The following is a 12031-nucleotide window of genomic DNA, read 5'->3' on the forward strand; positions in this document are numbered from 1 at the left end:
CATATCAAATGTCTGGAGATCTTGTTAAAATGAATTTAAATTTATTTTTTAAAATATTAAAAAAAACAGTGCTGGGAAGGTGGCTCAGTGGTAGAGCGCTTGCCTTGCATGCATGAGGCCCTGGGTTCGATTCCTCAGCACCACATAAGCAAAAAGAAAAAAGCCGGAAGTGGTGCTGTGGCTCACGTGGTAGAGCGCTAGCCTTGAGCTGAAGAGCTGAGGGACAGTGCTCAGGCCCCACGACCGGACCCCTCAAAAAAAATTAAAAAAACAACTCAGAGCTGTGGCAGATTCTGATTCACCAGATGTCATGTAGGGTCTCCAGGTTTGCATTTCTCACAAGCCCCTAGGTGAAGAACTACACATTGCCAGACATGGTGGTGCATGCTTGTAATGCCAGCACTAGGAAAGCAGAGGCAAGAGGATTGTGAGTTTGAGGCCAGCCTGGACTCTATAGTGAGAACTGTCACAACAAATAAGAAGAATAAATAAAACCTCAATACACTGAAGAATTAGGCTCAGAGAGAACTACAGTTATCAGTCAGTTACTTCATTTTCATGATTTCTCTTACTGGTTGGAGTGGCCTGATCAAAAATAAACTGACTCTGAAATTCTCCAAAAATGAGGCTAGGAGTGTAGCTCAGTGGTAGAGCACAGTGCCTAGTATCTGTGCGGCCCCCTAGTATGTGTTTCCATTCTCAGCACTGCAAAATAAAACCAAGTTCCAAAATGAGTAGAAATTATACTTAAGGAAAACATGTTTGGCTTAAGTGTAGAATTTAAGCCACTGGGGATGGGGGTGGGGGGAATCTATGCCAAGCTATTTTACAGACTAAGAAAATGACCTGGATTGCTTCTCTCTGGGTGGTATTATCAGGCATGTGTTTCATATTTTGAGCTGACCTAACATTTTACTGATCTGACCCTTATTCCCTGACCTGGTCATCACTATGGGGAGAAGATACAGTAATGACAGCCAGCTTGGCAAAATACTATGTTGGCTCTTACCATGTGGGAGCATGTTACAATAGCTACTTACCTTCCCTCTTTGACTCCTTCCTAACTCAAATTCCTAACTTTCCCACTACCTTTGGAAAAGTAATGTGGTGTATCATTCCCCTAGTAAAAATGAAATCAGTAAATTTCTACTAGAAAGAATCAAATTTCACAGATCTCCATGAGCAAGAATGTACTTCCTTCCCCTGCCTTCCATATCTGTTCTACTTAACTAAGGAGTATGGTTTGTGAATTACATTGAAACCATGTGTGTCAGATAGCACCACTGCTAAGTTAATTCACTTTTTCTCTGCAAATGATTTATGGATGTAAAATGTCACTTAGAAGGTATCATATTAATGGTGCATGGTATCTCATGCCTATAACTGTAGCCTCTCACAGAAGCAGAGATTGGGAGGATTGCAGTTCAAGGTCATCCTAGGCAAAAATTCTCCAGACCTCATCTCAACTAATAGAAATCTGGGTGTACTGATATGCATCTGTCATCCCAGATCTATAGGAAGTGTAAATAGCTGGCCCAGGCATAAATGTGAGGTCCTATTCAAAAAAATAACTAAAAAAGAAAGAAAAAAGAGCTGGTAGAGGAATGTCACTCAAGTGGTAAAGCAACTGCTAGCTAGCACAAGTCCCAGAATCCAAACCCCAGTACCACTAGAAACAAGGAATACAGGCATTTGCAGAATTTTCACAAGCTCTGAGAAAAGTTAAGTTGTTAGGATTTAAATTTAAAAATGGAAGACATAGTAGGGCATTGGTATTATTATCCTTCAGAAGTTATTGAAACATAACTTTTTGATAGTTTTTTTTTCTTTGTCACTGTTGTTTTTAATGTACTAGGTGATTTTTTTTGTTTCTTTTGCATGTTCTTTTCCCATGGTATAACCACTATTTGTCACTGTATTGGATTCTGGTGCCCTGTATCTTTTATATACATTTTTCTAAGTTGGGGAGGGGAAGGGAAATAATAAAATGCCGAAACAAGGATACAGGTTGACCAATTGTAACAATGAAATGTACAAGACACTATGTTGAAAATGAACTTTACAACTTTGTGGAGGGAGGTGTTGGAGAGGTGGGGAGGGAAGGGATAGTAGGGGAAAAACAAAGGAGGGGATAACAATGCTCAATAGGAAGTGTACTCATTACCTTACTCATGTAACTGTAACCCCTCTGTACAGTATCTTTACAATAAAAAAATTTAAAAAATAAAAAGAACCACTTTAATGAAATTTATTAAATAAATGTAATAGTATTTTAGATATTCAAGTTGAAGTCCTTTATTAGAAAACTGTGGGGGGGGGGGAGATGACATTTTTATAATGAGTAGGTCAATTCAGGACTTTGGACTGAGTTGGCCAATTCCAAATAAATGTACCAATAATAGGCACACATCACACATTTCTACTCCTACTACTTGACCTAAAGGTTAGGGATATACAGAAAGAGTCAGCAATTGCTTTAGTCTTAGGTATGATACAAAAACTTTGACATTTCATATCTGGGCTACATTGGCAAAATGTAATCTAGAATAATAGCAACAAAACTTGTTTAGCAATATTGTTGAACTCCAACCAGATTATTCATCTTAGAGAAAGATAATTTCACTTCAGTTCTAAACTAATATTAACACTGGTGATAATTGTTGCCTTTAAATCATGCCATTTACAGATTTTATAATATGTTAAGGTGAAATTCAGTTCATTTTCTGGATAGTGTTATTGAAGTTCAGACAGAGGAAGTAATGTGTCCAGGGTCACATGGTAAATTTTTGGAAAAGATGACTCTGGAATATAGATTTTTATTATTAAGAATGATCTTAATAGTTTCCCTTAGGCAAAATCCAAAAGCTCCATCAAGTTGGCAGGTATTTAAATACTTCCTTCTAACCAGATGATTTCTCTTTGTTTATCCAAGAGTTTGTCCTTCCTTGTCAAAAAGCTGATGACTGTTTATGATGCCAGTGTTTCTTGCCCAAGGATGTGGAGTGCCTCTTCATCTATTCATGTCTCCTTCTCTATCACTACATCGTTTGCTTCAATGAGCTTTCAGATTTCTCACTAAATTTATCCTACTAATGACAACATTTGTTGATACCATTGTGTTTAGGATTTCAAAATAACTCATCCAGGGAATGGGATTTGCTTGCGGTTAGGTGGAAAAACACTGGCCATATATTAGCCATAGTTTTAGGGGAAATGTACAAGTATTCATTTTATAACTCTATACTTTTTGTATGTTTCATCATTTTGTTAGTTTTTGTTTATTTGTTTGTATAGAATGCTGGTAAATTCCTGTTTTCACTGTATTTGATGTCAGTATAATTTGGGGAGGGGAAGGGAAAAAACAAAATGTTTAAATAGGGATACATGTTCACCCATTGCAACAATGAGATGTACAAAACACTAGGTTGAAAAACTTTACAATTTGGGGGGGGGGTTAGGGGTAGGGGGTGGAGTATAGTTGTGTAGGTAGGAGGGAAGAGATGGTAGGGGAAAAACAAAGGAGGAGGCAACAATGCTTGATAAGAAATGTATTCATTACCTTGCTCATGTAACTGTAACCCCTCTGTACACTATTTTCACAATAAAAAACTTATTTTAAAAATAGAATTCTGGTAAATTCCTAGGATGAGTTGCAATTATATTTGCTAAGATTGGAGTATAGATGAGGGTTTTACTAGTGTATGTATTCCAGCCTGGTCTGAGGAAACCTCATGTGTGAGACCTTTTTTCTCTTTTCCTAGGGATGCTATGATCTGGTGACCAGTTTCATGGAGACAAACATGGGGATCATTGCTGGAGTGGCGTTTGGGATCGCATTCTCCCAGGTATCCTACATAGTTGTCTGGAGGCCTGGTATAGCTTTTGGCCTGCCTCCTGCTCAGGTTTCCCTCCCTGGCCTCCAGATTCTCAGACTGCCTTCTGTGCCTTGGGGAAGCTGATAGATGGGGTCAGAGCTCCTGGCTTGTTAGTCCTCAGGTCATCTGTTTATTGATTTTCCTTTTTCAACTTAAATGAAGTTCTACCATCAAGGGAATATCAGTTACAATTCAACTAATGACTAGCTCCAGAAAAACAACTTGCTTCTTCTGTAGGTCAAATGGAGGTTAACTGAACAAGGTGCTGGCTTAATTGGAACATACACAACTCAAAACATCAAATGGCTGACGTAGATTTGGGGAAAGCTTTTTTCCTGGTTGACTTGTCCCTTTTTGTCCTCTCTTAGTTCCTATAGATTATAGATGACATTGCCCCCTTTAAAGAAAGCCCAAACTTAACAAACTTCATCTTGTGGTCATTATTTTAATCTCTGGGTTTTACTATTCTATTTCTTTAGAGGGAGTCCAATTTTGTGTGTTAACTTTTATATACTTTTATCTCCTCTTAAAAATGGGGAAAATAATTATGCAAGTTAAACAAACCATACACACTCAAGGATGGAACAAGATTAAATCTAAAATTCATTCTTCGTCTATTCTTCAGGGCTTCCCATAGGCTTCTGATCTCCCATCCAAGTTTACTGTGGGTAGAAGAATCTCCCCCCTTCCTTTCTCTCTCCCTTCCCTGTTTAGCTACCAGAAAAAAAAAACTTTATGTTTAACTCAAAGTCTTTGCAGAACAACAGATTTGTTTTTCTCCCAAAGCCTAATTGTTTCAACCCCAATCCCAAAGCTCTGCTATGTATATGGGCTATATCAGACTATATCTTTTCTTCACCCATCTGTACTTCGGACCCTCTGCCTAGAAACATAGATACAATTGAATTTTATTCAACTTTGTTCCTAAAACTTTTTATAAAATATGCACTGTACAGAAGAATATATAAATTATGTTTACAGTTTAATAAATTATTATAGAACGCACAGCAATGATCTAAGCCCTGGCTTCAATCAAGGAATAAACATTTAGCCTGATCATCTGTCTTTGCCAAGTAGAGTGTTTAGATTTAAAGAGGTAGAAATGCCTTTCTTCCCAAGCAGTTTTAAAAACCTATATGTCATTTCATCTCACAAGAGCATGTGGACTGTCAAGAGGAATGTGTTTCTTGTTGTATTTTCAAAATTCTCTTTCACCATGCTTCATTGTTTTTGTAAAGATGAAGTGAAATAAATCCTTAACATGCAAACACACAGAGAAACCAGAGCACGGTACATAGACAGTGCAATTAACTTAGTCTCCAGGGACTTTTCAAAGGTTGTCACTGCCTTGAACTTTCTTCTAGTTGCTATAATATTTCGATAACAATAACACCTCCATAATGACCCAGGGATATTTCAAAAGATCCAGAACCTTGTGACTCATGCAAATATATAGAATGCACTTGACAGCCTTGAACATGGTTATTTTACTACAGGTATTCATAGCATCAGATTGTTAAAACTGAGGAGATCAGTCACCTTGGAGAAAGTAAAGGTTTTGCTGAAGTATTCCATCATGGCTACTATAAAGAAATAATGGGACACAATGCTAATACCATACATGAAGAAAACAGTACCTCATCTCCTAGATGAGGCATCAGATCATCTAATAATATTCCCATGTGGCCTTGGGGTAAAGATGTGCAGATAACGATCCTGTTTTGATTAGTGAGATGAATCAAATCCAATGGATCCTTCTCCAAATTACAGAGCATCCATTTTTCCACTCCCCTCTCACACATCCCTATAAAAGAATTTATGCTCAGACACATGAGCATCGATCTCTCTGTGCTGTTTTGAAGGAATCTACTGGCTTAGGGATTATTGAGTGTGCTTTGTGGCACACTCAGGCAGTAAGAGAGGTGCTTTGGCCCCAAAGAACCCTAATACTTCAGCAAGCTTAAGTCATATAAGGAACTATATGGTTGTTAAGATAGGAAACACAAAGCCCAGTAGAGATTTGAGACCTGTTGTGTTCAATTTGAGACAGGGAACGGAATGGCTATGGCTGGCTTTTCCCAGTCATCAGCATGAGGACTTGCAACTATTTGTGGCACTAGAAGCCTTAGGATTCCTGGAAACTGCAGTTCGTTCCCAAATGCAAGTAGATTGAGGGTCCTCCCTGGGACAATGGATGCTTGCTCAGGAAGAGCCACCACCACTGGTCAATGATAAGGAAGCAAAGCTTTAGCTGCATTCATTCATTCATAGTTTGTGGTTTCTTTTCCTTCATTTTTAAAAAATATGATGTACATAGTAGGTAGTTTCACTATGAAATTTCTATACATCCATATACTATAATTTGATCATATTCACCTCTATTACCCCATACCCCCTATTTCTTTCCCCTTCACCTCTTTAGTAGTCCTTTTACTTTCATTACCATGGCTCTCTTGTTTTGTTCTGTTCTGCCTTATATAAATGGGAGAAAAATACAATGCCCTTTTTTTTGTCATGGGCCTAGGCTCTTGTCCCTAAGCTCTTTTGCTCAAGGCTAGTGCGCTAACAGTTTGAGCTACAGTTCCACTTTTGATTTTCTGGTGGTCAATTTGAGATCAAAGTCTCATGGATTGAATTTGAACAGTGATCCTCAGATCTCAGCCTCCTGAGTAGCTAGGATTACAGATGTGAGCCACCAGTCTCCAGCTACAATGCTTATTTTTGTGAGATTGAAATTATTTCACTTAACATGATGATCTCCAGTTCCATCCATTTCCCAGCAAGCAACATCATTTCATTCTTCTTAATGGTTGAGTAAAACTCTACTGTATATATATATATTTTTTTTTCTTTATCCATTCATCAATTGATGGGCACCTCAGCCGAGTCCATTACATAGATAAACATGTGTTTCTATATTAAGACAACTTTGATTCTTTTGGGTATGTACACAGAAGTAGTATGAACTCTTAATTTTGTTGAGGAACCTTCATACTGGTTTCTATAATGACTGGACTATTATATTCCTATCAGCAATGAATAAGATTTCTTCCCTCCTTACATATCCTCATCAGCATTTGTTATTTGTTTTCTTAATGATCTTTCTGACTGGGATAAGGTAGAAACTCAATGTCATTTTAATTTGTATTCTCTTGATGGCTGAGAATATTCAGTATTTTTATGTATTTATTAGGCACTTCTTTGCTTGAAAAGTAAACATTTGGCCATTTAGTAATTTGGTTATTCTTCTGGTGTTTAGTTTGCAAGCTCTTGGTATATTTCAAATATTAATCATTTATCCAGTGAATAGCTGGCAAGGATTTTCTCTCATTCTGTAGGCTGATTCTTTACTGTTGATTATTTTTCTATTGCTAATGAAGAAGCTTTTTGAATGCAATCCCATTTGTCAGTTCCTATTCTTTGTTCTCTTAGCTAATGGAGTTCTATTCAGAAAGCCATCACCTATGCCATATATGTTTTTGTGTGTTTGTGCTGGTCCTGGGGCTTGAACTCAGGACCTGGGCATTGTCCCTGAGGTTTGTTGCTCCAGGCTATCACTCTACCACTTGAGCCACAGCTCCACTTCTGGCTTTTCTTTGGTGATTAATTGGTGATAAGAGTCTCACAGACTTTCCTGCCTGGGCAGGCTTTGAACTGAGATCCTCAGAGCTCAGCCTCCTGAATAGCTAGGATTACAGGTGTGAGCCACTGGCATCCAGCCTATGCTATATCTTGAAGTCTTTCCCTATGTTTCCTCTAGTACTTTCAAAGTTTGATTCTTAGATTAAGTTTTTTGATTCTTTTTTATTGATTTGTATGCAGGATGAAATAGAGACATAATCATCTACATTTTCCCCAGAAATTATGGAGCAAATGTTGTCATGAAACCTTGCAAATGTTAGCTAATGTTGATTAAACCATGGCGCTTTTGCCTTCCTGTAATAAAGTTAGATCTACTGAGTAGAAGCTAATGTTATGAGGAAATATCAGCACTGTGTCTCTTTTTCACTTTCCCTCTGCACTTGCTCTGCACCTTCTTTTTGCCCTTTTCTTCAACTGTTCTTATGGTCCCGTGCTCTCACCTGTTAAAGAAACTGGCCTTATACCTGTATTGTCTCAGAGATTGAAGGTGGTATAAAGTATAAGGAAAACTAAACTGAGTCCAGTCTTTCAGTACACTTTGCAAAACCTTTGTTCCCTAATAGTTAACTTAGCTAACTTAGACCCTTGTTTAAACAGCAGAATTTGATCAGACCTTTTAGTACATCTCTCCGCAAACTCCCATTGCCTTTGTGTTGTCTCAAGTAAAAGCCCATTTGTCTGGACTAGGTGGGAAAGTCTTTCTGCACATTACCCACATAGTTTGAGAGAGATTTTTAGCCTCTCCTAAATCTATTGTCTTATCTAGAATGTTGAGGTTATAATATTGCACAAGATTGTAGAAGAGTCAATAATTTGTTAGAACTGATTACTTATTTTTTGTCTGGAATCTAAATTTTGATACTGGCAAAGATGCTCTGGAAATTGTTGCTTCTAGAATATGGTCATTTTAATTCCCCAAATTGGGTAAGCTTTTAAGTTTTAAAATCCTTACACTCATGGATGATTTTCATTTCTCATTTGACAGAATATTTTGAAAGTTGCAGCCATGAAACCTATGGTCAGTCATTTGGCAGCAAGTATATGATATCTTGCATTTTGTGGTATGAAATGATGTAGACCAGGGCATTGGTAGAACAGTGAGTCCTATAAGGTAATGAGTTTTCCTTACCTGACAAAAGCTATCACTTGCATATTTAACAGCATAGTTTTGATTTTCAAAAGCAAGATAAGAATCTGCTTGCTGAGTTAAGAGACAAGAGAACAGAATTCAACGTTTATACTGGCCAATGCTGTAGAGTAGAATAGTAATAGATGTTTCATCTATCAGATAAGGGCAACCTGGTTGCCTGGAATAGTGATTCCCTCCCATGGAGGGATTGTGAAGGCACAAGCTGATGAGAATGTCCCCAGTGTGTTTGATTTAGCAGGTATGGGGTGAAGCCTGAAAATCTGTAAGATAAATTCTTACAATCCCAGGGGAGGCTGTTCTGTTGGTCATGGGGCTCACACATCTGAATGTAATTCCCACCTCCAATTCAATAAAACATGTCTGAGTTACTTAGAGAAAATGGACTACACTGACCAAGGAAAAGCAGCCTCTAGGTTCAGGTACACAATTAGTCGTCTCTCATCCAAAACTTACTGATCCTCCAATTGATGAGTAAGGCATTTGATTGCTAATGAGCGGGCATGATGTGCTTAATGGTGTCTTGACAGTGTCACAACTATTTTATTAGAACCACCTGCCAGATTAGGTCAAAGTACAAAGACAAGTAGAGGACTAGGGTCTTTGAGCAAGGGGAGGTGTTCTGGGAATAGTAGCTCTGCAATCACTGAAAAACTAGAAGATAGGCCCTGGGTGTAGATGGACCCACTTAGGCCAAAGATAGCTACAGGCATGAGAGACAAAGAAAATGTAGAACCTTATTTTCCCCTTTTTCCTCACGTTTTACCTCTATCTCACAAGCCATGGCAGATAGACCCAATAAAAAACAGTCTCTATGCTTGTGTTAAGGAAAAGAACTGTTATTCTGTCAGTCAAGTATGGCTAAAGTATCATACTAGGTTGAGACATTTTACAAATATATGGTGATTGATGTGAATGAAAATTTTGGCCTTTCAGTTCATGTCCCTAATTCTGTCACTTAATATTTCGCATTACTTTCATAACATGAACATATTTTAAAATTACTTGGAATCAGAAGCTGTTCTAAAATGGTCAGAGTGAGCTGGAAACTTGTGGCCAATTCCAGAACCTCCACTTAGGTTGAAATCAGATTTGCTCTTAACCTCTAGTGCCTTTTTACCCTTTCACGGATACAAACTTCTGTTTGCAAAACAAACAAACAAACAAAAAGGGAGCTGGGAAGGTGGCTCAGTGGTAGAGCGCTTGCCTTACATTCCTGAGGCCCTGGGTTCGATTCCCCAGCACCACATAAGCAAAAAGAAAAAAAAGCCGGAAGTGGTGCTGTGGCTCAAGTGGTAGAGCACTAGCCTTGAGCTGAAGAGCTGAGGGACAGCGCCCAGGCCCAGAGTTCAGGCCCCACCACCGGACCCCCAAAACAAACAAACAAAAAATAAACCAAAAGAAAACTATTGTATCTAAAGATATACATATGTTAAAATATCACCTTAGGACTCTTAAGCATGCTGAATTGAAACAACATTGTCCAACTACTCAAAGATGATAAAGACTAAAAATAAGTTTGAAAATAAAAAGACTACATGCAAATAATATATATCAAGTAAAAATGAAACTTTACATTTAAAATTTCATCTAGGGGTGAGAGAAGGGTGGAGTTCGATGACTTGAAATTCTCATTTTCATTTGTCTCCTTGGCAACAGTTGATTGGCATGCTGCTGGCCTGCTGTCTGTCCCGGTTCATCACGGCCAATCAGTATGAGATGGTGTAAAGAGAAGGTAAGTGGCAGTGGGCAATGCTCAATTGGTATATATTCAAGCCACCTTTCAAATAGACAGGAGGCTTTGGGGCCCCTTCTACCTGTTCTTAGTGGTGCTTGAGCAGAAATCTCATGTCTACAGTGCTGAGGAGGTACAAGGGATGCTATTGATTTATCTGTCTGTCTGAAACAGTTTCATTGTGTAGCTCAGGCTGACCTCGAACTCATGATCCTCATGCCTTAACTTTTCAAGTGCTTGTTACTTCTCTTTTTTTTCAAGGTCTTATTAATGGTGAATCACTCATGTTTGTTTGTTTGTTTGTTTTCTCTCCAGTCTTTCAAGAACGATGGAGTAAGAGATCTGTTCTGAAAAGGAACTGCAACAATCTCTGAAAGACTTCCAAAGAATGTTAGAGCACAGTACATAATACACTTAACCTGCTCCCACAACGCCCTACCCTCAACCCCACTCCCTGCGTGCAACTGACTCTCCTACCCAGTCTCTGCTCCACCTTTCAGCCCGCATCATGTGTAGTGTCTACCTTGTGAAGCCCTGTTGTGCCACAGCTTGTAGCTAGTCTTAGTGAACCCCCACCCTGTGCGTGCCAGCTCTTCCACGTGTACCTGGTCCAACTGCAGTTCATCGTAGGTGACTGGTTATCATCATTGGCCCCTTGGGGCCCTGCATGTAGTATGGGAGGCTCCTGTTAGTCCCTCACCATGGTCTGTAAATGCCATGCACCTTTACATAGAGATGATACTTAACTGTTCTTTTGGCCTAATCTCATTTGGTTTGGTTTTCCCTTTACTAAGGCTCTTTCCTACCTTCTTTAGGCTGCCTAGGACATGTAAGGAGGAACTTCAGTAGTTGTTCATGAGGAGAAAAAAAAAAAGCATGTGTCATGCATGATGGAAATTGTTGAGCAGTAGGTGGCCTCCTTGCTCATTATTGTTCCATGCCTGGGTATGTAGAGACAATTAGTTCACCTCCTCTCCTGAGTTAAAACTTATATATAGTCCTGTTACAAAGCTGTCCTGTTGCTTCCAGTGAAGGCAATGATATTACTTTTGATTTTTCCCCCAATTAATTGCTGTTGTGTTATTTTACTTCTTTCTGTATTGTTTTCTTGCATTGACATTATAGACTTTGAGGACCTCATGAGATCAGTTTAAAAAGGAGCGTGACGGGCGGAACAGAAGTCAAAATATTTTTTAAAAGATCTTAAAAAAATAAATGCCTCTGTCTAGCATGCCAACAAGAATGCATTGATATTGTGAACACTTGTGATATATGTATTAATAAATAGAGCAATTACAAATGGCTGTGTTATGGTTCTTTAATTGCTGTGACAGGTTTGGAACATGTACTTGCATTCCATTTTGAGAATTGAGTTGAGATTCTTATTTTAGTTTGCAATTTACCTAGGGGATGAGAGTCAGCCTACCTTATATATGGACCCACTTCTCCACATGTGTCTCCAACCCACCAAAAAGAAGTCTATTTTTTTTATTACAGACATTTCATCAATTGTATAGATCGTTGGGTACGGAAATACAGCCTTCATATTATTTCAGGCCTCTGAAAACCATGAAAGAAGTACAAAGATTTCAGCAGGTTTTTTTTTTAAAGTCTGGATTTCATTTTAAAAGG

General features: G+C 38.5%; 1 protein-coding gene across 1 annotated transcript in view; it reads left to right on the forward strand.

Moving 5' to 3' along the window:
* The window catches only part of Tspan7 (tetraspanin 7), a 113304-nt gene extending 101606 nt beyond the window's left edge, over positions 1 to 11698 (forward strand). Inside the window, exons 6-8 of the mRNA XM_013026745.1 lie at positions 3762 to 3845; positions 10324 to 10399; positions 10715 to 11698. Coding sequence (XP_012882199.1) covers positions 3762 to 3845; positions 10324 to 10392 — 153 coding nt within the window. The 3' untranslated portion in view covers positions 10393 to 10399; positions 10715 to 11698. The remainder of the gene's footprint in view (positions 1 to 3761; positions 3846 to 10323; positions 10400 to 10714) is intronic.
* Positions 11699 to 12031: the final 333 nt, after the last annotated feature.

The sequence above is a fragment of the Dipodomys ordii genome, unplaced genomic scaffold (assembly GCF_000151885.1).
Source record: "Dipodomys ordii isolate 6190 unplaced genomic scaffold, Dord_2.0 Scaffold96, whole genome shotgun sequence".
NCBI lineage: Eukaryota > Metazoa > Chordata > Mammalia > Rodentia > Heteromyidae > Dipodomys > Dipodomys ordii.